The 27,466-nt window shown below is 31.9% G+C and overlaps 1 protein-coding gene and 1 non-coding gene across 2 annotated transcripts; both read right to left on the reverse strand.

Annotated features, from left to right (window-relative positions):
- Positions 2,609-2,680, reverse strand: TRNAT-UGU. Its single transcript has one exon. It is a non-coding gene; the product is annotated as a tRNA-Thr (tRNA).
- LOC18609618 (uncharacterized WD repeat-containing protein alr2800) lies at positions 17,452-19,084 on the reverse strand. The gene has a single exon (XM_007044817.2). It carries the CDS (start codon positions 19,022-19,024, stop codon positions 17,693-17,695), a length of 1,332 nt encoding a protein of 443 aa, XP_007044879.2. The 5' UTR covers positions 19,025-19,084; the 3' UTR covers positions 17,452-17,692.

Here is a 27,466-nt window from a genome sequence, read left to right on the forward strand (position 1 = left end):
CCTTTACACATATCTAACTCCGCTGCTTTATTCATCATACAACTCAAAGCTTCTGCCATCATATTAAAAAGAAAGGGGGACAACGAGCATCCTTGCCTCAATCCCCTTTCCATACCAAACTGTTTCGTCAATGAACCATTAATGAGAATTGAGATCTTAGTTGCGATTATGCACTCCCTGATCCACCCTCTCTATTTCTCTCCAAACCCTATCTTTTGCATTATGAGATCTATAAAATTTCAACTTACATTATCGTATGCTTTTTCAAAATCAACCCTCCCGACCTTTCTTTTTTCAGCCAGTCCACCACTTCATTTACTATTAATGAACAATCCATTAACTGTCTTTCACTCACAAAAGCAAATTGGTTTCTACCAATGAACTCACCAATTACCCTTCGTAAACGGTTAGCTAAAATCTTGGATACTATCTTATACAAACTGTCCACCAAGCTGATTGACCTATATTCACTCAAATTTGTAAGATTTTGCACCTTCAGAATAAGCGCAATGAATGATGCATTTATCCCTCTCCTTAGCTCTCCACTCCTATAAAAATCTTTCATGAAATTCATCACATCAGCCTTCAAAACTTTCCAATGCAATTTGAAGAAATTTAAATTGAAACCATCGGGTCCTGGGGTTTTGTTACCATCACATCCTTATCTCGTCTCCCACACCTCTTTTTCCCTAAACGAAATCTTTAACACATGAGCTGAGTCATAATTGAGTCTATTAAATCGCCAATCCATGTCGTCTAATTCAATCACCAGTTTCTGACGATACAAATTTTCAAAATGATTTGCTATCTTTTTTTAATGCTGTTGCGATCTACTGTTACCTCCTTTCCAACTTGAATTTTCTCAATAAGATTAATTCTTCTTCTAGCTAATGTCATCGTATGGAAATACTTTGTATTCCGATCGTCATCACTTACCCATTTGACTCTTGATTTTTGAAGCCATTCTTTTTCTTCACTTCGATAGAGAACCCATAATTCTGCTTTCTTTGTTATAATCTTCCACTTCTTCCTTTGATCAAAATCTCTTTCCTGCACTTGCATAAGTTTTACAAATCTTCGTCAATACACTAAATTTTTAGCCAAGTGTTCCCTAAACTTCTATCCTTCCAATCCTTTATTTCAATTTTCATTTTCCTAAGTTTGTGCCAGATCCCCTTCCTTCCTATCCTGAAAAGATTCTCTTCCCCCAAGCTCCCACCACTAGCTCTTGGAAGCCCTCTTTGACCATCCAGTAATTAAAAAGCTTAGAAGGCTTGAGCGCCCAATCCGTTTTATTGGACCTCAAATGGAGGATTATTCCGCATGGAAACACTACGCAGAAGAGAAAGGTTTTATTAATGCACTGATTGATCACATCAATGGGCTTCGCTGCACTCATCTGACATCAGCTGGGACTGCTGGAAGCCTCCACTACCAGATAGCTTGAGTCGAATGTGGCCGTCGAATGGAGAAGTTATTCACATATCGATGCTGCACCGATTGATCGATTACGCCACAAGAACACTCTATGGACTTGCCATTTATCACCTAGCTCAAGTCTTTTTCATTATTTTGATGATGCAATGTTTTATTATTTTATTAATTTAAACAATGCGACTTGCTATTGTTCTCCCTGGCTCTGTTTTGATGATAGTGATGATATCTCGGTCTTTACAAGAATACCATCAATTACTGGGTTCTTTTTCCCTGCTGAAACTAAACCTACATATAAAAGCATACATCCACATAGAATTCTTGTCTGATATTTTTCAATAGAAGTAGGTTTAACATATCAGATGGAGCAATTTTAAATAACTAATTGAAAGATAATCTTAGTCTTCATAGTTATATTGATATTTCTATTCAGATTACAAAACATTAAAGAGAAAATACTACCCTTAAATTGACTATGAATCAGAAAAAGAAGTAAAGAAACAAATATACCAGGAGACAGGTAGCACAGTGCAAGAAAGATAAAATGCACAGCGCTGTTTAAAACTGGCTAAAAAATAATTAATCTATGCTTCGGAAACATGAACATCCCTCACCGTTAAATCAGAGAGCGTTCACCAGTAAGAAGCAACCGCAATTTAAACAAAACTTTCAAAGTGGAAAACTTTCGAAAACAGATCTGATAGAAATTAGTTGGAAAATAAAAAAAAATGGCAGAATCCAACTCATTACAAGCTACGATTCGCTGTAACAACGCGTAGCATGCAATATATGAATGAATCGTTGGGATTTGAAGGTGATTTACGCTTTCGTTGACGCGCCCTTCCGGATTCTGTAAAAAGCCAATGAAGAACGCAACGCCTATCAAAAGCGATTGAATTAAATGAAAGGCTTTTTCCCCCAAAAAAATTTAAAGATAGTAAGCAAGTTTATAGAAGAAATAGATGGGAAAAGATTTTTTGAAAGAGGGCGTTTCTCGGCGGCGATGTGCTCCGATCTACCAAAGGGTGGAATTTTATAGCCGTGGTTTGGCACTGGAAACCCTATATTTGAGGAAAAGGACTAAAATGCCATTGGGGTTGAGTCTAAGGGTATCGTGGGCCTAGCTGCCCCAAGTGAAATGTAAATTTGATGTAGCAGTTGCAAAACGAATTTCTGCCCCCACGCAGGATCGAACTACGGACCTTCAGTTTACAAGACTGACGCTCTACCACTGAGCTATACGGGCTTCTTCGACCCTTGGACGAGATAATTGGTTACTTGAGTCATTCACTTGGCCTTTTCTCCCATATATATATATTTTGTTTATTTTCCTTTTCTTCAGTAATTTTTTTTATTTTATGTTCAAAAAGAAAAAAAATGTAACGACTTGAGATAGTATAGTTGAAATATGGTAAGTTTAAACATGTGAGTGCTGTTCTATCTAATTAACAAAAGTAATCTCCTCCTACAGTGATAACATTTACTGATTAAAACTCTTAAAATAGCAACAATAATTAAATACATACGTAAATTTTCAATTAATTTATAATGATAAAAAAATTAACACAAATATATCACAATTTGTAATGGAATCATGTCCAGCATCAACTTGATGCTGGGCTTGTAAAGTCTTTAGCAGACCATACCCTGGGAAAATTTGTATGAACTGGGAGCTGGAGGTCAGAACGTGACCTGAACCAATCATCCTGCATTTGGGCCTGTTGACAAATGTTGTCAACCCATTTCTGTTTTGAAGTCCTTCAATTTAATTAAGTCTTTTACAACAAGAAATCAGGCCCATTTCTTTGATGAATGTTTTGCAAATACGCTGTCGTGTTTGAAAAAAAAATTTTCGAAAATCGATTCCAATCGTAGTGCTCGATTCCATTCTTTTTTATTCAGATTGAATATTAGAAACGTCTCTGTTTGGTTCGATTTTCAGTTTGTAAAATGAAAAATCGAAATTATTCAAAACTTGTATCTTTATTAATTTTATAATAATTTTTAGTTTTTATAAAATAAAACTTATTTAATTTCTAAATTTAAAAGTATAAATTAAAATTTGTATTTAAACATAAAATATAAGAATCAAATGATCCAAATACTCTAAATTCAACTCAGATCAATTCCATTTTTAATATTGACAAGCATTTAAGGAAACCGTGCGGAATTGTATCAAATAGAGCCCCACTCATTGCTTACTGCTCCAGTTTGCAACTCTTTCCTTTTGTGCTAGCTGATGATATTAGACTAGCACAAATCTAAGGTACTGTGCTAGCTAAAGAGATATTACGGTTTGTATAATTCCTGTCAATTTGACACCATTTCTTCCTAGGCATGTTTCATAAATATATGTACTGTATATGATGCTGACTTGTGAAGAGGCCAAACAGTTTTCATTACCCCATTTCCAAACGCATATGATTTTGATTATTTTTGTTTGTTTCTTTTTCCTTTGGCTGACTCATTTAAAGATCATTAACCATCTTTTTGATACAGCATTATCACGTTAAGTAGCTCTTTCGTCTTGTCCAATCTTCAGAAATTCCCATCCGTCGATTGAACCCATGAAAACGATATAGTTATTTGGGTGGCGAAACCATTCTAGGATATTTTGCAATTCTTCACTGTTAACAATAATCATCAAGAAAACAACCTGACGAATCTTGTTGCACCAATACACATAAAACCAATCTTGTTTTTATTTATTTGATGCAATCCAATATTCTTCATGGATTGTTGAAGTCAGCACGGAGTTCCGTAAACATAAGATACCCCCATGAAAAGGATTGCTTATTTGTTTCTTGCAAGGTTTGAAAACCTTATCAGATAAAAGAATAAAGCAAGCTATCATGGCGTGGGCACCGATTTCACTTTCAAGAAGATGACTGCACTACACTACAGCAGGCTCGATCCTGTGTGGACGACTCTTCCGCCATATTTCTCTCAGAGAATCGTTGTGACTTTCTTTTTTCCTTTTTAATTGTCTCCATTCTCCAACTACAAGACCACATTTACTCTAAAATATGTTAATCAGCTTGAGATGGACAAGATGGTTTGGTTGCAGACTCCACTCTTTTTTCAGACAGATAGCAAGTTGGCAAGTTGTTGGTGCAAGTTGAAATTCTGTAATTCTCCTTCTGTATACTGTGACCACCATTTCAACCACCAATTAATCAAGACATTGTTTAATGGATCTCCTGAGATTATGAATTTCATCATGTGGTGTGATCATTGGCTTTTATAATAATTTCTTCAGTTCAGGCAGGATTCAACAAGTATTTATAACTTTGTTTGTATTTTGTGTTTGGTATGCGGCATGTATATAGTTTATGTAGTTTGGAACAAGTTGCTTCAAATCAAAGGCACGCACTGTGTATTTTAAGCGTGCTATATACTCAGAAATGACACCAGTCAGGATTCAGGAATATTATTAGAACTCTATTTTACAGAGTCTTCCAGGCCCCATCTGCAAAGGCAGAGTTCATCGTTTGCGCCACTAATTTCCGTCAAATAACAATGATCAATGAATGCAACTCTTATCTTTCTCTGCAACTTAATCTGATAAAACAAGAGTTATGGATATAATAATCAAAGGTTTTTCCAATTTACTCAGGGATGGGAAAGGGGGTGTTGAAGAAATATTCTTTATGTCAAAGGCAATGGGAAGGTAGATATGCTGTTTTACTGCTAATTTTCACATTAGCAATTAAAGTCGAAAACTCGAAATGCGTGTATCTTAAAATTTGTTTCAACTCTTTTTGTTTACGGTAGAACATGCTGTTTATGAGTTGACTTAAATCATCGATCTCATTAATTAGATTAACCATTTTCACAGGCATTGATGCTTAACTCTTTGGTTTTTGTTTTTTTATTTGATTGCTCAAATAAGACAAACAGACAACTTCCATGTGTTTGCCACTGATTGCGTGTTTAGGTCTCCTGTAAGATAATACAGAATCTGCCACTAATTATCATATTGGTTCCATCAATGAGGTTTAAGAATTAAGCCACACAGTAATTTGAGATTTGAATCAGATCATGTAGCTTAAATGAATTAAACAAAGCTTATGGATCGTGAGTAAGACAAGATATAATTTATTAGCATATTCTCGAGATCTTAGTCAAGCAAACTCTACTGACTAGTACTCTATTTAAGCTTATAAAAATCTTCATTTGTGGGTTAAATTAATATACAGTAGCTTCCAGACGATTCTGTTATTATTAAGCAATATAGGCAGGGTGTATATCTTTGTAACAATTTTTAATTAAAAACTTTCTTTTTTGTAAAGTTCAATTAATAACTTTAACATCTAAATTTCATATGTTCAAACATATATTTTCATAGTATAATTATTACATGTCGGTGCTATAATATTAAGTATTGCTGCATAGCCAACTCGAATACATCCAAAAATTGTAAATAAAGCTTCTATTTTATTTTAAATTTTTTAAATGCATTTGGTGGTACCATATATAATCAATTAATGCTAATTGATAGGTAGCTTGTTGGTACATGAAAAAGTTGTAAATGAGCGAGCTATTATGCCAAATTCAATTGCTAACGCAGTCAGACTATGATACAATTAATTAAGTCTTCTGTAGCTGCCTCGTCAATGTGCCACATAATTAGTTATTATATAAACGCTAGCTCAAGCTTAAATTGTTCTAAGTTATAACATATACGAATTTATAAGTACGTTTCTAAGAAAGAAAAATTCGAAATTCATATTTTAAAATGATTTTTTTTTAAATATGCTACGTATACCATAATATCTATCATGTGCTACTTCAATGAAATAATTTACTTTTTCATATTTTAATCTCATACGCTCTTCTCATAACTAATTTTCCATGCATATATATCTGATCAAAAATAGCTCCACGTCCCTGAATGAGAACCACATATCTCTCGATCTCTTAGCTAAGAAACAGTGAGCGATGTCCCCAGCTAAGGAATTGTAATAATATTCGGCATGATATTTGCTTGTTAGGCGTGCGTCAATATACGTCCATCACATTAATAATATCTTGCTCGACGCATGATGAATATTGGCTCAGCTAGCTCTATACCTCTCATTATCAGCTTTTACACTTTAAATTTCTCACCATGTATCCAACATGCCAACTTGCTTGTATCAACTCTGACCATAAATCTGGTCCTCCAAGTATGAAAAGAGATCCAAAATGAGCATCTTAACTTTTCGGCTCCACTGGTACATAAACGTACTATAAAAGTATACCGTGGACTTGTTTTGCTGTTGAAATCAGCTAAGAAAAAACTTAAGCCCTGCAATTTTTTTTTTTCTCCTCAAGACTATTTTGTTTCCATAAAGAGACAAGAGACAGTGAATAATGGGTGTGCCAATATCCAAGCAATTGGACGAAACTTTTTTGTCCTAGACAATCAAGGAGAAGCTTCTTTTTGTAATGTTCAAAGTTCAAAGTCGGAGAAGGGGAATTTCTTGGTGAAGTGTTGGATGGGATAAAGACCCCCATTATCATTGTAGAAGAAGAAAACAATCTGAGGCTAAATAATCAAAAGTTCAGCCTAAGAAAGTGAGACATTTGAAATTGACCTTTTGGTCTTCTAATCTTTCATTATTACCAGGAATCGTGTAATGAATTTCCTGGAAATTGATTGGAATTCGATAAGTAGTTGTCACCTACATATGACCTTGTTAGAAAAGTAACATAAAAAAAAAAAAGAAATAAGAAGATTTGAGGTGTACTATGACACATTTTTTTAAAAAAGTTGTTGCTTATTATAGGAATTTGTAAATAAGAACTCTCCAAGATACAACAAGCCTATTGCAGAATTCTATAGAAAGTTGAAATTTGTTTTGAAAGTATGTTCTCTTTTATAAACACTAAACTAGTGTTCTAAAGTTGTGTCTGTTGAAAATACTGAACAATTAATTAGTGTATTTCAACAGTTGTGTTTGTTGAAAACAATTCTTTTTATTTTGAGGGTTATGTCTTAATGTGAGCAATCGCATCTGAATAAAAATTCCAATAAACCCAAATATTACAAACTATCTAATAATCCCCTACTAGTTTGTAATATTAATAATTCCATACATAATAGAAAATATCTTGAAGATTTGAACTTTCTATTAGTATAGAAATTTTAAAGTTAAGACAAAGTTCTTGGTATTACAGAAATTGAACCATAACTCCTTATGTCATAATTGAAAATATCACACATATAACATTATTTAATCGTTTTAAGATTCTACCAACTATTTTAGCACATATATGGCTTTGTGTTAATCCTGATTTCATGAATATTTAGAAGAGTAAACCCTTTTAATTCTTATTTGAAATAGCACCATTTTAATATTTATATAGGTAGAATTTGTCATTATGCCCCTATTACTACAGGCATTTAACATTTCATTAAGAGCTTTTTGCTCATCCTTTCCTTGAAATAGTCACATTGAATATTCTATAATAAAGATATTTAAAATTAAAATTCAATGCATAAAAAACAACATATAGTAACTTGTTATTACCCATTGAACTTTTGTTGTTAGTTTTGCTAACTCAAAGTATGGTTTCCATTACTAGCGCATTTAAGTCAAGGGTTAATCCTCATTCCACTAGATGTTGATTTTACAGCCTCTCTTGGCAATGCTTTGATAAGTGGATTAGCCAAAGTTTTGTAAAAATTAACATAAACTATTATTATAACACCATTTGTTATTAATTCTCTAAGGTAGGCATGTCGTAAACTTATGTGTTTAGACTTTTGATTATAAATGTTATTATGGGCAACACACATTCTAGCCTCACTATCACAATATATGGGAATGGCCAGCGTCGATTGCGGCCACAACTTTATATCTAATAACAAATTTTTCAACCGTTCCACTTCTTTTGTAGCAGCTACTAATGCTAAAAATTTAGATTTTATTGTGGAATACGTAATACAAGTCTACTTCTTTGATACCCAACTAATAGCACCACCTCTTAAAGTAACAATCCATCCTAATGTTGATTTATTATCATTAATACTAGTTATCCAACTAGCATTAGAAAATCTTTCTAAAGTACTAAGAAAACCACCGTAACAAATTTTCAAATTTTTTATTTTCTTTAAATATCCAAGTACTCGAATAATAGCTTTCTAATGATTTTTGTTAGGTTTACTTGTAGACCTTGAAAATTTACAAACAGCAAAGGTTATATCCGGTTTGGTACAATGTGCAACATACATTATGTTGCCTATAACACTTGCATATTCTAATTGTGTCATAACTCTTTTACAATTCTAAATCAATTTTATACTAGAATTATAAGGAGTATTAAATTTTTTGATTTCCAAATGACTAAATTTGTGAATAATTTTCTTTATGTAATGTGATTGATTCAATGATATTACATTTTTATCTCTTTTGAATTTAATTTCCAAGATTGTATCAACTTCATTGAAATTTTCATTTTGAAAACTAAAGTCAAATATTTCTTGGTCTCAACAATTCCAAGCATATTGGTATTATCCATATAGTCTTTTGTAAATTTAAAGTAAATGCATTTGACTGCATTATTATGTACAAATCCTTTTGAAAGTATAGAATTATCAATCTTTTCATGCCATTGCTTTAGAGCTTGTTTTAGCCCATAAAGAGATTTGATTAGTTTATAAATCTTCCTCTCGATTCCAGGAAGTATAAGACCTTTCGTTTGCTCTATACATAATTCTTCATTAAGATCTCCATTTAAAAAGGCAGTTTTAACATTCATTTAATGTACATGTAATTTATAAATGGACACTAAAGCCAAAAGCACTCTTATGAATGTTATTTTTGCTACTAAAGTATAAGTATCAAAAGAATCAATGCTTTCTTGTTGCGTGAAACCTTAATAACTAGTCTAACCTTAAAGGTTTGCACTAAACCATTTGTGAGATATTTCTCTCTAAATACCCATTTACAACCTATGAGTTTTGATCCAGGAGAAAGATCAACCAAAACCCATATTCTGTTTGACAAGATTGAATCCATTTCATCATTTATTGCTTCTTTCTAAAAGGTTACATCCCTTGAAAACATAGCTTCTTTGAATGTTATTTAATCCTCTTCAACATTTAATAAAATATTATCTTTTATACACTTTAGTTCTACTTCTTTCTACAAGAAATGTTAATGCTTGCGAGTAAACGAAATCTAAATCTAAGTGCTTTCTTTTTCAAGCTCTTTGACTTCTTTTAGGCTAAATTTGAGTATCATCCCTTTTTCTTATACTATATGTACCATGAGAAGTCATATCACTTTGGTTACAACTTAGAATTAAGACATTTTATTCACAATCAAATTTATTATTAGAGTTATACCAAAATTTATTTCAAAAAACTCAACATTTATAGACTCTACAATAACATTTGATTGTATATCTAAAATTCTATATACTTTAGAATGTTGGGTATAACCAACAAAATTGTCTTTCATTGCTCTAAGTCCAAGCTTTCTTTTCTATAGTTAAGGAACTTTATAAAAGGCCAAGCACCCCTAAACTTAATATTCCAAGTTTGGTTTTCTTTCATTCCAAAATTCATAAGGTGAAATTTTAATGCTCTTGAAGCAACTTTATTAAATATATAACATGTTATTAATAAAGTCTCACCCCATAAATCATGAGATAGATGTGCATTCAATAACATAGCATTTGTCATCGCAACCAAAGTTCTATTTTTCTTTCTATCAATCCATTTTGTTGTGATGAATAAGGAACACTTTTTTTATGTATCAAATCATATTCTTCACAAAAATTATTAAACTTCGTAAGAAAATATTCTTCTCCTTTATTATTTCTTAGAATTTTGATTTTTCTACTTTTTTTTCTACACAAATTTATATTCTTTAAATTTTTGAAAAACTTCATCTTTTAGTTTAATTAAATAGACATAAGTGAACTTAGAATAATCACCTATGAAAGTTTAAATCTCATGGAACGAAAATTTAAATGTCCTAGTTTAGCATGCCACAATAAAGAATTAGACTCAATAGTATATGTAGAAAATACTTAAGGTCTAAGCAAAGAACTAAATTGTTTGATGAAATATTCAATCCTTGATTTGAGGATACTCATATAGTTTGTAATAGCCTCCCTCAAGCTGATGTGGGTGACAAGTTTGGACTCCACCAAGCTTGCCATCAATATTTATGGGTATCCGCCTGTGCCTCCCTCAAGTTGATGGAAAGTGAACCCTTATACAATTTAGCAATAAGTTGAGTGTTTCAGCACTGAGTCCTTTGATTAACAAATCTACAAATTAATTATGTGAGGCAACAAAATTGAGAGCTAGGAGCTTCTATTGAACGTGTTCTTTGATAAAATGACAACCAAGCTTGATATGTTTAGTTCGTTTATGAAAAACTAGATTAAATGCAATGTGTATGGCTAACCTATTATCACAAAATAGAGGAATAGGTTTTGTAATAAAAAAGAACAGATCTTTTAAAACATTGCATAACCAAACTAGTTCTGTAGTTGGCCTATTTGTGTTGCTTAGCTTACTTGGATTGTTATTTGTTGGGCTACTTAGCCTGCCTAAATTGGTATCAACTCTTGGATCGTGACATCCTCCCCCACTCAATCCAACAACACTTTTGTTGCTGAGAAATACACTGTTATGTTACGATCATCCTCTCAAAACATCTTTACCTCAAATGACCTCGTTTTATACACTTTTAGCTTTCGCACACTTCTTTGGAATGCATTGTCTCCTTGGGCACTTGTTACAGACTAATCCTTCTTTACCTCAACCCTTTACTCTCACGAGTGGTTAGCTGCTGTGCCTATATCTTGAGCTTTATGGCCGTTGTTTGTGACAGTCCCATCACCACTAACCTTATTTTTTCTTAGACTATACGACATTTCGCTATCATTTGTTACTCTCCTAAGTGCAACTCAACACTACCCAATCTTAATGTGCTCTTAAGCTTTTTTAACCATGAATGATGGCACTTTTTGCCATTGCACTGGTCCTTTCTTTTTCCTTATGCAACATTAAGCTCCCTTAGTGTGATTGCTCATCGATCACTCTACACACTAAGTACCATTTTCATTGCTTGGATCCTCTTTGTCCATCATAATGGCTATGAGCTTTTATGCATGAGATAATCCCTTGTCAAGTGCAGTTCCTCACATAAGAAACATTTAAGGGCCTTCCTTGCCTTGCTCTTCCACTTGGTGATTGCCTTAGTTTAATGACAAAGCGATTTTTCGTCAACCTCTTCCTTTAACTCATTATCTTTCTCTTCCCCATCATTGCCCTTTTTCTTAGGCATGGAGAATAAAACCATTTTTGTCAAACTTGTGCAAATCCACCAACAATTTTGCCATGGTCATAGCCTCCATGATGTATTTGGCCCATGGTTTTTTCTTTTCAAAGCCTATGCATAAAAGAAAAAAGTGCCTCCCTTCCACCAAGATTGTTAATTTGTGACAATAATTAAAAGAATTGCTTAACACATTCACTTACCTCTCTTTGTTGGGTAAGCCTCCTAAGTTTGCCATATGTCTCATCATCTGCGTACTCAAGGTAAAACTATTTTCAAAACTCTTTCTAGAACTCCAACCAAGTGTTAATGGTTACTCCTTCAAGCTTTTCATTACACTTACATCCCTACCATAACAAAGCGATGTCCACCAAAAACATGGCTATAGAATTAATTCGAAGAGCATCCTCTGTGCCTTGAAGTATTAATCCAAACTCTGTAGGAAATTGTCCACCTCTTCTAAACTCAATTTAGAATAGACAATTGTTAAAGATGGTAATGGATCTTTATAGAGAATATTCGATCTTACAACAGCATAGGAATCATTCAATTCTATTAGAAACTGATGCAATTTTTCTTTTTCTTTTTCCCTAGCCAAGACTCCACACGTACAACTCCCACATCCTTATCCATGAAACCAGGAAAAACTTTCAAATCGATCCCAAAGTCTTTTCAGTTTTGCATAGTGAGCTGAGATTGTCAATTCACCTTGTCTAGTGTTGACTAATTCTCTTTTCAGTTCTTGAATTCGAAGTCAACTTCTTTGTGACAACTTTTCTTTTGAATCTCTCCAAATGACATAAGTAATGTTATGATATGCAACATTATTATGTAACTCTTCATTAAGTGAATTTTACAACCATGCTATTACCATAGCATTACAAGTCAGTCAATCATCCTTTTTAAGATCTCTTTCTTCTAGTTTTGGTAATTTTCTATCTACGAAAATTAGTTCGTGTTGCAATCGTAGTGCATTGACAACAACTCTCCTCCATGTTGAATAGTTAAGCCCATTTAGTGCATGGATACCAACAAATCACCTTGTCTATCAGAATTATCCAAATGATAGTGGAGTGGTTTGTTATCCATGGTTTTGGTAAAAGATTTCATAAGGAAAAACAACTAGGCACTGATGCCATGTAGAAAACACCTAAGATCTAAGCAAAAAACTAAATTGTTTGATGAAGATAAAAAACTACATAGAGGGCTATTTATAATAGTAAACTAAACCTAAACTTATTTAGTGTACAAGTAAAGTAAATAGCAAATAAGAAAGTATTCTAACCCTATACTTTCTTAGAATACATGTAAAGTAAAAAGAAAAGAGGAAAAGATTACATAAAGAAATATTCTCCCCAAGATATTTTTTTAGTACATAAAAAAATATTCTCTCCTTGATTTGAGGATACTCGTATATTTCGTAATAGTATAAATAGAAACCATATTTATTTCATGAATGCTAAACTTGTACATGCCATCATAAAAGTATCATTTTCCTACATATAGGCCATCCTTGGATATTATTACATTATCAGATTTTATTACAACTTTAAATCCTTTCTTTACAAGCAAACTAGCAAAAACTAAATTCTTTTGAATTTCAAAAACATGGAATTCATTGAGCAATATTAGTTTCTGTCCAAAAGTGAAATTCAACTTAACAATTTCTTTTTCCTTCAACTTTGGTTGTAACATGATTTTCTATCAAAATATCGTCTAGTTTATAAAATTCCATATAAGTCTTGAATAAGTTTCTATCATTGCATACATAAATTGTAACACTAGAATCCAACCACCAATCTTTACTTTTATTAGAACCAACAATCATATTCAATTTTGTTACCATTCCAATCTTCATTGTAGAAACCATGGCTACCAATTCCTTGATAACCTTTTCTACTACATTTTTTTTTTCAAGATTTTAGAGTCAAAATTCTTTCCTGCCTTCCTTGATTTACACTCACGGATCATTTGGCTTTTTTTTTCACAATGGAAATAATGCATATTTTTCTTATATTTTTTTTAAAGCCTATCTTGATTTTCAATGCAAATGACTTAGATTTCATAGAATTGTTAGAGTTATGATTTTTTCCAAAATTATTAGAATTCTGACTTACATGATTCACATTAGAATCAAAAGGCTAAAATAGTGCATCATGTGCACATTTTGCATGCTATTTACATCTAAACCATGAATTGTTCTATTGATAAAGAATTAATAGAATGCAAAACTTTCTTTCTATAATTATTCCAAAATTGGGATAGTTTAAAAAGAATTGAACCTATTTGTATTGCATTAGAAACCTTAACCTCAGGGTCTTTTAGTTTTGAAACTAAAACTTGTAGTTCATACACTTGATCCATGATAGGCAAATTGTCATTAATCTTAAATTCAAAATATTTTAAGGACAAAAATTTGTCAATACCTCATTTTCGTTCTTGTTGGTAGTTTCCAATGATCTTTTGGAGTCTTCATATTAGAATAGAGATCATATAGACAATCTGTCAAAGTATGTAAGATATGTCCATGACATATCAATTCATTTTCTTCATATTTTTTTCTCTTTGCCTTTTTGCATCAGAATCTTTATTAGTTGGTTCTGGAAGTGTAGTAAGACTTGGATCTAGAACATATTAAATTTTTAAAGCTGTGAGCAAAAACACCATCTTATCCCTCCAGCAAGTGAAATTGGTTCCATCAAACCAATCAAATTTGATGAATTCTTGATTCATGATCTGAAACCTCAAGTTTGAATTAGACTCCATTGAGAACAACTCTTTAAAATTGTTAGGAAAGTAATATAAGAAAAGAAATAAAAAGGCTTGAAGTGTACCATAACACACTTTCTTTAAATAGTTGTTGCCTATTATGGGGATTTATAAACAAAGACTCTTCAATATACAATAAACCTATTGTAGAATTCTATAGAAAGTTGAAGTCTGTTTTGGAAGTATGTTCTCTTTTATAAACACTAAACTAATGTATTTCAAAGTTGTATATGATATGTTTCAACCAAAAGCTGAGGGAAGGGGGCTAGTAGGGGTCCCACCCCTCACCCAAAGTTTTAAAATTTTATAATTTTCCTTTACTTGTTTTAAAATTTTATGGTTTTACCCCCATTTTTTAAAAAAAATATAATATTGCCTCTACAAATATTAAATTTTTAGTATAACTGTTTTATAGATATTGTTTTCACCCCCATACATCAAACCCTGACTCTACCACTAGTTTCAATTGAAAACACTGAATAATTAATCAATGTATTTCAACAGTTGTGTTTGTTGAAAACACTTCTCTTTATTTTAAGAGTTAATATGAAAAATCACATTTGAATAAGACTTGCACTAAACTTATATATTACAAACTATCTAATAGATCCCATGTCATGTATTGTCTAATCTGAAAGGAATCAAGAACTCACGAGAGGTCACAAAGCTGATTGATTAATTCTTGCATTATCGTTCAAGTAAATAGATATGTTCTAACTTTCTAAACTTAATCATTTATCTCCAAGAACTCTCGTCCTTCAGATATGTTAAATCTCATAATTAAAACACCTTGAATCTTTCGCATAAAATCTATGGGAAAAGGTTGAATAAAAATATTGCTGATATCTGCCGACCTGCAAAGTGCTAATTAATTTGATTTCAAATTTCCAATCATTTTCCAACAGAATTTCTCAAGGATAGAACAACTATTCAAAATAAAAGTAACCACAAATAATAATGTAGATTAATTTCGGTCCAAATACATACATAGTTTAAACATGTTACTGATACTTAGGCTTTGCTTCCAGCCATGCATGCAGGACTCATCATGCTATAACGAGGATAACACCATATATATAAACAATAGGCATGCATTAAGGGACATGGCAAATTATCAGTTACTGTGGATAAATTATTTAATCTACCAAATCATAGCTTATAAACAATTACGTTATCTATATAGAAATAATAATATCTTTGTTCAAATGGGTAAAAGTTTTCTGCTTCCTTGGTAGCTAGTTTGTGTTATTACATATAATACTAGTAGTATTATAATTATTAATAAACAAATTGAGACTTGATTGATTGTCTAGTTAGAAGCAAACAAGTCCCTGTTGGACACTCTTTCTACCAGCTATTGTGAAATATGAATGGGACGGTGGTACACCGCTTGGAATGAATGTAATGTTTATGCATAATTTTTTTTAAAGGCTATAATGTTTATGCATTAGCCTTGAATAAGACATCGAATTGGTAGTTGTGGAAGTTAATTAAGCACCAAAGTGCAATTATCCAGCTAAGATAAAGACCTACTTTATCTAATCTTCTTCTCCTTTTCCTGCACTCCTGTGTAAAATACCCTCACGTTCTTAGATTTTAATCAAAATTTTAACAAAATTTATTAATTTTTGAAATAAATACTCTACCTAAAAAATGCAAACACTGTTAACAGATATTCTGAAATGATTAAAATGTTTTTTTTTCATTATTAATTTAAAAATTATTATTATATTTTTAAAAAAAAATAAAACCGGTTAGTGCTCCCAAGGGAGGAAACACCGATCTCCCTTGGGAGCATCAATCGATGCTCTTTTTTTTAATTAATAAAAAAATTAATATAATTGTAATTTTTAAAAATAATAAAAAATAAAATTATTATTTCAATATTATCACGTTATCAAACTGTCGAAAACTTTAATAATTGACTAATTACTATATTTATGTATTTAATGAAATATATTTTTTTAAAATAAAATATTTATTTTAAAAATTAATAAATTCACTTGAAATTTTGATTAAAATTCAAGAAGATGCATAAACAGTTTTTTTTTTTTTATAAAAGCTTAGAAAAGTTGGTCACTGTTTACGCTGACTTTGAATATTGTGCAATCCAATTCCAAGATATTTCTTTAATGTGTATGAACTCTTTGATTCCTGGAATTAGGTAGATTTTGGTCCTTTTTATTCTTCCAAATGGCTTTGTGTTGGAACTTGGAATCCAGGTCGCTGGTTTTGGAAGTAATTACCTTTGTGCAAATGTACCAAATTTCGTTGATCTTAACTAAACTATAGCATTTCAACTCTCTGCTTTTCAATATTAGCAACTACACAGTATTGTTTTTTCTTTTTCCGTTTTTCATATCCTCATTACTTTTTATCTCTTTTCCATGAATATACTTTCCTTCATCATTGAATTGAACAACAGCATGAGTTTCGAACCAAATGAATTTTCTACTCTTTTTTTCCTCTCAAATAAAACTTTAATCATGTTTAAATATTCCACAATCTAGCCGGAATGTTCCTCCCTTCCACACTTGCCTACCATTAAATCAATTAAGTTAATTAGCAGTCAAAATATGAGAATTAATTAGTGTAAACTTCATATTAGAGTGTTAAAGATGAATTGAATTCTCTTTCAATATTTCATTACTTTTTAATATATTGATCATCACCATTTATATGGGTAATATTTACTTATAAAATGTAGAACTTATACTTTTAGATAGTAATTAAAAGCAGATTAAAAAAAATAATGAAATAGAACCAAATTCGTTCAAAAACTTAGAGGAAATTACTATTACATTTTAGAGAGATATCTTCAAGGTTTTGCTCCATCTTTAAAGGGATGCACCTTGAATTGATAATTAATTACAGGAGCTGTGAGTAGACCCAAGTTCACGTAGCTTGAGAATTTGAGGTCCAAGAAACCTTGCTATTTCGATTATCCTTCAAATGAACAACATAATAATATAGTAATAGAGTATATGCACCATTAATAAAACAGTGAGATAATACGTCTGTAAATACAATTTATTCTACAAAGCAAACAGCTCCTCCAAAGAACTCAACAAATAAATAAAAAACAAACAAACAAGTAATCCTGGTTGGTAAAACGTCCAGGACACATATCAAAAAAATTCAGTGCCCGCTAATTTTTTTCCTTTTATGATGTAATTATTACAGTTAATTCCTTTTATTAATTAATTTTACAAATGCCATTTTAGGAAATCTGTCGTTGATGACGGACTACTGGGTCTCGAAACCGAGACCTTCCACGTCCTTACCTCCCCATCCAGGCTTCCGCTAATAACCGAAACAACATCCCTCTGTTCATCCTCCTTAACCGCCGTCAACGACTTCACCGGCTTCTGGTGACCTTCCAAAACCGCCAAACAACAATATTCCCCTTCCAGTCCTCGCTGCCAGACTCTAACCGTCCGATCAGCGGATCCACTCATAAGCAAACCCGAGACGTTGATTAAGCATAGTATCGCCTTCCCATGCCCTCTCAACGCTCCCGTCACAACCATGTAATTGGCGCTATCCTCCCTTTCCCAAACCAATATCGAACGGTCACACGCACCCGAAAAAAGCACGGACCCCTCGTCGTTTAAGGCCAGTGCGTTAACCGCTGATTTGTGCTTCTCTAAAGTTGCCACCAACTCGTACCGCTTCTCACCTGACGGTTTCGCCCAGACTCGGATCCGCCTGTCAGCGGACCCTGTGTAAACTGTGCCGTCAGCAGAGGCAGCAACAGCGTTAATGGCGTCGTCGTGTGCTTTGATAGACTGTAAACAGCGGACATCAGAAGCTCGCCATATCTTAAAGGTTTTATCCCAAGAAACTGAGTAGATTAGACCTTTATTAACGGCAAGTCCCGTAACGGCGTCCGCATGTTCGATCCACAACCGTTTCACGTGACGGCGGACGTTGACATAGTTCTTTGGAAGAATGAAACGCCGTAAACGGTCATTAACGGTAGGGAGAGCGGTTAAAAACTTGTGCTGTTTAGTCATGGTCATTTTCCAGACTCGGATCTTACAGTCCTGGTGAGCAGTGAAGATCTTCCCGTTACAGAAAATGACGGACTTGACGGAACCGGAGGAGGAATCCTGGCTGTTGTATACATCGACAAGAGTGGAGGTTTCGCGATCGTAGACGTTAATTTCGTTAACAGAAGCAGCATACAAGAAGTTACCCTGAACCGCAACGCAGGTGATCGGATGCTTCGTTCGGGGGTTAATCGACGTAACGCTGATCTGAGAGACGGAAAAGCGTATAGTTTCGGGGAAGAGCTTTTGTAAAGAAGGGACAGATGGCAGAGTCTGGAGGGAGAGGTTGCTCTGAAGGCTGCTGCAGCTGGTGTCACTCGAAGAAGCTGAAGATGACGTGGCGCTCCCGCGATTATCGGAGGAGCTATCTGAAACGAGGTGTCCCTTCGAGTGTGAGGGGTTTCGAGGCAATGGAATGGTGGAGTCGTGGGTGGAAGTGTCGCGGGTGCTGGTCGAGCATGTGGCTAGCCATGATTGGACCTTCATGCCGGCTTTTGGGATGATCAACGAAGAGAGATTGGCTCGAGAGAGAAGCAAAGCATAACCTCTGTATTATATATAGAAAAAAACTTTTGAGTGCCAAAAAGCGTTGCCACGTGGAGCTGACAGGAAAGGATATGGTACGACCAAAGGGTCGGTCTCGGCGCGTAAGGGGGTAGTTTTGTAATTTGAAGGTAGTCAGGTGGGGTCTCTGTCCCAAGCTGCTGCTTTACAGTTGGGAGCGAGAAAAGGTCGGGGTGGCTAACCGCGTCCAAACTCGAAACCCAGCAAAGGCAAAAGGGCAGTGGGCTGTGGGAGCAAAACCATGATATAAAATATTTGAGAAAATTTCTTCCTTTCTTGATAGGAAAATGGGGGCTTTTGAGGGTGGGGCTTTTTTGGCTTTGGCTTTTGTAATGATTGCATTTTTACAGGGCGGATTGGGAGATATTTAAGCTGTCTTTTGAATCACTCGCCTTCTTTCAAGGAAATAAATGAAATTTTTGTGGCAAAAGTTGAATTCAACACCACTTAGCTGTTCCAATTTTTTAACTTGTAATGTAAACGTAAAAGATACTCCACTAGTATACGCTGATTTAATTTGATTCTACCGATAACTTTTTCTAATCGAACTATGATGTACTTGTTAGATGTTTTTATAAAATTTTTGTATGAATTTATATTATTTAGTTTTATATTTTATCAAATTAAATTAAGATAATTTGATTTTGATAAAAAGATAATATTGTAATTCATATTATAATATAAAAAAGTGAGTTAAACTCAAATATTATATGTGAGTTTAAAAGTATAAATTTGTATAGGAAATTCTAAATCTTATAATAAGTGAGACTAAGAATCTATTATATGAAAAAAATGTTAGGTCCCTTCTCTTATTTATAACATATAAAGATCTCATTTATTAAAAAATCATAAAGAAAAAGAGAGTAAGATACTATATTATATCTTGAATTAAAATAAATTTATTTGTACATAAAATTTTTCGATACTAAGTTTGTATGTTTAGGATTTAGCTACCTCTTTCCATTCCCTTCAAACGGTGATGAATGTTGGGCAAAATGCAAGTGTTGGCCCAGGGGCGGAGCAAGTAACACTGCCGATGAAAGTGGAATGGAATGAGGGGTCAATTCACGGAAACAATAATAATAGGTCATTCAACAGCTTTTTTATTGGCGCCAATGTCTTAGGTTTGACTTTTACCTTAATAGTGCCAAATAATTCATTATTCTGCTAAGCCAGTGAGGGAGGCAGGCAATCGTTTAGGATACAGTCAAGGGCAGCACAGTTTTGAATATAAGCGGAGGGAGCAAGGAATTACGTACAGGTAAAACAAAGACTCTCCATCCGGCAAACAAGAAAAGGAAAAATGGAATCGTCTTGTTGCGGCCTTTGTTATTTTTCCAACTCTTTTTTTCTTTGTTTGGTTGAATGGAAAATGAAAAAAAAATTTATCTTTAATTTTTAATCATAATTATATATATATGTATTAATTTTTAAAATAAACATTTAATCTCAAAAAACTATTTTTCACTAGACATAAAAGTTGAACAGTTAATCAACTGATAATATTTTCATTTATTTGATGACATGAGAATATTAAAAAGATAATTTTACTCATTATTAATTTTAAAATTACTATTATATAAATTTTTTACGAAAAAAAATTCAAAAGAGCACCTTATTTGGTGCTCCCCTCCCTTAAGGAGCACCCAATCGATGCTCCCTTTCCTTGAGAAACATCTGTTGTGGGGTGATCGGTCGACAAGTGGGGTCAGCCAACGAATGGGAGCATCGTCGACTGGCCACATTATTTGAGAGAAAAAAAAAAGTATTTTAGTCATTTTATTATTTATATTAATGGTGTTTATACTTTTAAGATGAAATATTTATTTTTAAAGCTAATGGACTCGTTCTAAAATTATGATTAAAAGTTATGAGATAAATGTATTTTACCCAAAAACAAATACTAATACAATGGAGTATGCCATAAATCAAATTTGGATTGGTTTAATTTTCCTAATTTCTCGCTCTAATCATGGGTTTATGTATTCAGTATCAATAATGTCTTTTACTAAATTAGTTAATTTTTTGTCTTTTACTAAATTGGTGAATTTTAAGAAAAAACATAATATCTAAAAATATTTTAAAATTATTTATGAAATTTTAAATAAGTCCTTAATCTTTTATTATATTTTTCTAATTCATATATTTTCATTTTAAACAAAATAAACCCTTATAACTAATAGTTAATTAACTATTGTTAATCAAAATGTCATTTGTCATTCTATAACATATGACATGCTAACATGTCATCATTGATGATAACGTGACATGTTGATATAACATGATGATATAACCATATATGTGACATTTTTCATTCTTCATGCCAGTGTCATATGATATAAAAAATGACAAGTGATATTTTTAACTAATGACAATTAGTCAATCATTAGTTATAAGGATCTATTTGGCTCAAAATAAAAATATATAAATTTGATTGAAAACAATAAAATCATAAAAGTTTATTTAAATTTTCTTGAATAGTTAGGGGGGTTTTTTGAGTATTATGCCTAAAAAACCCCTCAATTGGTTAATTTTTTGTAAAAAGAAATTAAATCATATAAATGTTATTCCATACTTTATAAATTATCATTTTATTTAATTTAATTTTTATAATTTTCACACATGCAATTAGAAAATCCTATTCATTCTTATAGTTACTTAACTTCTTTTTTTAAGAGTTTAATTATCCATGTAAGATACAATTGTTGAGTTGATTTGCAACTCAAAAGCTGAAAACTCCTATTAATTTAAGTTCTTGATTAAATTACCTTATGCGGTACTGGAAAACTCATCAGAAAAGTTTAACAACCGTGATGGATTTCATTAGTAATTTAAAATAATATATGATGTTTGTGCTATTAGTTAAAACATTTTATATAACTGTTCTGATCACTTAAAAAAAATAAAAGGAAAGTTGTATACTTGTGTTCATTTCTCGTTTTGCTTATTTATTCTTTCTACCAAACAAAGAGTTAAGTATTCGATAATTAGAAAAAAGCATTCAAGATTGGGAAATAAAAGGGATTGAAGTCATTAAACACATATGATAGCAACCACAATGTTCGTGATGCCGGGGGTTATAAGACATATCTCTTTCACTAAGATCATAATCAAATTTTTAATTTGCACTTTACGTTTTAAAAATCTATAATTGCGTTCATGTCACTCATCATTACAATTTTTAAAACCAAGTGTACAATTTTCCAAGCTTAACGAAGAGCCTTTTCTTTAAATCCTTCTTCCTCAAAGTACTGTCGTTACTCATTAGGTGACTAATTCTTTATGGAGAACAAGATAATTAACTACACCACTTGCAAATTTTGTAGTAATTTAAATGACAATAATTTTGTAGTCAATTAATGGATGTTTCATTGCTTTGACGGCAGATGCTTCGATAATGTCAAGCTAAGGGGACATATAAAAAAATGTTATGTTAACAAGGACCACACTATACGAAAAAGCTCATTATTTGCATAACCTGATCGTTCACTTTTTTTTTTTGGGATTTATGTATGCAACTTGTTGCCCTTGTGAAAGCTCCACTATTCGCCATTTAATTAATTAGCATTTCTTTTTACTGTTGCTTTTACAGTTAATTAGTGATTAATTTATTGGGTTAACGTTTCTCTTAGAATGTGGCTAAATTTTGGACGTAAACTTTGTGAGATAGATGAACAATCTAAGACAGAATTGGTCCTTTCCACGTAGTTTGGAAAAGTGACCATGGGTACAAAGTTGGGTATTGACAGGACATGATAATTAATTGAAAATTAAGGTCAGGTGGACTTTTGAAACCACATGGTAATTAATGCCATTAAACTCATTTCATCATGCATGACGACATATGATTTTTTTATTGAAGCTACAGTGCTTAAATTATAAATATTGTAGTTAAATTGCACGTTAGTTTTTGTTAGATTCATGATAATTGAATAATGAAATAATAACTGATTGTTCTATTTGGATATTTGTTTCCATCAATTACAATAGTATGTGTTTATTATTTACACTAGGTTCAAAGCCTAATATATTAACATAAACATTACTATGCATAACAGGGAAAAATTAACCATACATGTGGTATTATAATATATTCTACAAGTCCTAAAATATTGATATACAAGTTAATAAGGCATGATTTACATAATTCATAGTAAGAAATATGCATGAATAACTTATTTTTTACATATTTACAACATTCGGGTCCACAAACCCTTGCTTGATGTAAAAAAAAACTACCATCAATATTGTTTTCTAATTGTGATCAGTTATCTATTCAAGTCTATCCCTTTTAATGAAATTTTAAACTTGATTTAGATTTATTAAAGAAAGATAGATTTTGGTTTGCAAAACAGAATTAGGATTCAAGAATATAGTTATGTTTCGAGAAGGTATTAGCACTCTCACCATGTTTGTTTCAATAATAGTACCTATTAATCATGCGTTGTTCTATAATAATTCTTAATTTCATATTTATTTATATTTCCCTTAATCCTATAATTGTGTGTACCCAATAATACTTGAAAATTAATATAATCAAGTTCGATTAACGAGTATCCAAAGGGTGATACACATACCTTTTCTAAACCTAAGATGGATATTAAAAATCTTACTGAAACCTACCTCAAATTCAACACAAGGTAATCGAACCTTATGTTATCAAGTTGGGTACTCGTGGACACCCATATAAAGCCAACTCATTAACATCCATACTTCTAAACTATTCAAAAAAAATTAAATAAGCCTCTATTTTTATTTTGAACTAAATAAGCTTTTATGACTAAAATTAACTAATTGCTATTAGATAAAATAATATTTTTCATTTTTATGCCTTATACTATTGATGTGGCATGCTAATCATTTGTCATATTGAAGGGTGAGACTACCACATGGTCAATCTATTCTATCACATCAAAATGTCATGTTATCATTCACTATAATAAGTGTAAAATCCTACTCTAAGTAAAATGATAAGTTAAGAAATCTTTAAGTGAGCATGTGAAATTTTTATTTTGAAACATGAAATTTGGTTTCTAACCTTAGAAAAATTAGTGTTTTAGTATGATATTTAGCAAAGTTGGATGTTTAAAAGAAGTCCAATTGGATAAGTTTCTAAGTGTATTTTTGCATACTGGAGCAAATGTATCAATACATGACCTTCATGTATTGATAGATTTAGTCCAAAAAGCTTTTAAAAGGGGATTTGAAGAACATGTATCGATACATGTAAAAATATATTCATAAATTTGAATTCTTATGAACATTTATTGATACATAACCATATGTATCAATAAAATTTTTCTAGAAATCGATACACCAATGTATCAATACATACACTCAATGTATCGATGCATTTCGTTGATTTAAAAAAAAAAAGGTAAAATGTATTCTTTCACCCTAGACTATAAATATGTTATATTTTTTTAGGGTTGGCAGCCCTCAACTGTTTTTGCAAGGTAAACCCTCAATTCTAAAGTTCTTACAATCCATTTTAGTTAAATCACCATTTTGATGATTTAAAAGCTTGGTTTTTAAGTTTCTATGGAAAAGATGACATTTTTAACTTTGAAATCCTTGAATCTTGATTTTTCCATCATTGAAAATATTGTTTATGTGCCCAAATTTTTCTATTTATTTCTAAAGCTCAAGGTTTTGTGATTTTCCTAAGCATCTAAGCTTATCTAAGGTAAGAATGAAGGATTTATGAATTTTTAAGCATTTATTATGTTAAGTAGCAGTGAGTTTAAGCTAGAAAATTAGTTTTCAATGAATCTGATTAATTTTGAAAATACTTAAAATGAGTATTACAAGATTTCTAGTCTAGACAATGATCGAGGAATTCACTAGAGAGAAGTCATTATTAAAGTTAGAGGTTGAATCTCCAATTAGGTGAGTGTATACACCTCTTCAAGTATTTTAATATGTAAATGAGCATGATTTTTATACGAATGATTTGATGTATATGATGAAATATTGTTTTTAAAGAATGGTTTATCACAGGATTTGAGTTTTAAGGTTTTCAACTAGTGTTTGAAAGAATGACTAAAGGATTTGATTTAATAATGATTGATTGTATATTGACACCAATGGTTTTCCAATCGTTTACTAATCTACTGTGTATGTAAATATACTATTATGTATAAGTTTTCAACCAGGGTGGACAAGCCCTTTCAAATGTTTTTCTTCAAAATGAGATGAATTGTATGATATACATGCTTGACATGATATAGCATGTAAGATATGATGGGTGCATGAGTTCCATCTATGAGGTTATGACATGTATACCATGAGATGTACGTGTTAAGAATATCATTTACAATATGGACTAAGCATGAGATGAATTATGAGATTAGACATGTATGCCATGAGATGTATGTATTGAGTATGTCATGTACACTATGGGCTAAGCATGGGAATGCATTATGAGATTATGAAATGTATGCCATGAGATGTATGCGTTGAGAATTTCGTATACACTATAGGCTAAGCATAAAAATGGTTTATGAAAATATTTCTATGTTTATGATACAGGTTGTGCATGAGAATGATCTTAAACTTGAGGAATCTTGTGACAATTGTGGGGATTGATCACTATTCGCTAGGGCAAGACCACTCAAAGATTATGGATGAAGCCAATATGCCACTCACTCAACCATGATGATAGTTCACACTAGGTGAAACAAACAGTAGCGAGGACTTTGTCCACTACTCACCTCAATGAGGTGGGACCACTGATAACTCTCTAATATAGAGTTATTTGAGTTTAAATTTGATAGTAATTTAACTTAGTTCTTATAATAATACATAAAAATTAGTAAGTTTTATTTAAATTATTTTAAATTAGTTAATTTAGGTGAGTCAATCTAATCTTAATTAATTTTATACTTAAATTGATGTTAATGTGATTAAGATAGATTGTTATTGATTTATTTGTGCTTTTGTAGGTATTTGATAAAAGAATAATTTTAGTGAAAAAAAGAGAGCAATTTCAAAGTGCAAACTTACACTACATATATTTTGGTATTTTAGCTATAACTCTATTTACAGAGTTTCAAATGAAGCTATTCTTAGACCATTGGAAAGATAAGAGAAAAATCTACAACTTTTATGTTTACTACTTCACCTAGTTCGGCTTAGAAGATAGCCAAAAATCTTATCGAAGTTGACATACTGTAACAATCCTAGAGCAATTACGATTTCTGTTAATTAATTGGGCAAGGCTGTGACCCATGTAGTATGATGAGGAAATTCCAGTTGAAATTGACCTCTTTCTTCACCGAACTTGGCCTAACTTCAAAGCCTTATAAAAATAACCTTTTCGAGGACTTTGAGGAGAGAAAAAAGATAAAAAAAAAAAGGCTAGATTAACAATAGGGAGTCAAGCCACAAAGTTATTAAAGGTAAGAAGAATTTGAAGGATTCAAGGAGATTTGGAGATCAAGAATACAATTCTTGGGTTTTTCTATCTTTTTGTTATTTTCTTATTTTTCTTAATTTGATTTGAATGTTTAAACTTTATTCAATGATGATGTGTAACTTAATAGGGAACTAATTTATTAATCTAAGATTATGATTGAACTCAATATGTAGTCTAAATTATTTATATCTTTTTTACTTATATTTGATAGATTTAAGTTGTTTATTTTATTCTATTCTTAATGCTTTTGATTGACTGGCCACCAATTAGTTGAATTGGAAACCTAGGTTAAACCTTGACGAAGGAGATCTAGGTAAATCTAGAATAGAATAGCGTATGATCGAATACACTTAGTTGATTAGGTGGTTTGATTTGCATATGGGGTAGACATACACCTATAAGCCATACGTAGCCAAAATTAGAGTACGAACTTAATGAATCTTTCTTCAATATAATTTGCATAGATATATAGTAAATTAATTGAGAGGGGTATTTTTATGAGAAACTCGACAGAGACTTGTAAATAATTTAGGACTCTAGGTTAGCAACTTAATCCATTAAATTGAGTTAAAAGAGAGAGACAATATTCAGATGAAGTATTAAAGGATATCATAATCTTAGGTCTGGTAATCACTAGAAGTAATTTTACTAATATATTAGTTTTAATTATTAGTTTATTAGTTTCAATTTTTCTTTTTAATTTTAATTGTTTAGATAAAATTAAGGTGTGTTAATTTTAGTAGTTAATAATAAAGATTAATTCAATTCTCTATGGGATCGACACTCTACTCATTTCTATATTATCTTTGCGATACGTATACTTATGTGGGTAGAAATTGAAGAACAACCACTTAAAGATTGTGGGTGAAGTCGATATGCCATTCAGAAAAATGCACTAGAATCCTAGGTACTGAGGATTAAATCACTATTCGCTTAAATGGGGCGAG

Source organism: Theobroma cacao, chromosome 2, assembly GCF_000208745.1.
Source record: "Theobroma cacao cultivar B97-61/B2 chromosome 2, Criollo_cocoa_genome_V2, whole genome shotgun sequence".
NCBI classification, from domain to species: Eukaryota; Viridiplantae; Streptophyta; class Magnoliopsida; order Malvales; family Malvaceae; genus Theobroma; species Theobroma cacao.

Coding starts and splice junctions, on each gene's coding strand:
- LOC18609618 (XM_007044817.2), bottom strand. CDS start 19,024: ATGAAGGTCCAATCATGGCTAGCCACATGCTCGACCAGCACCCGCGAC.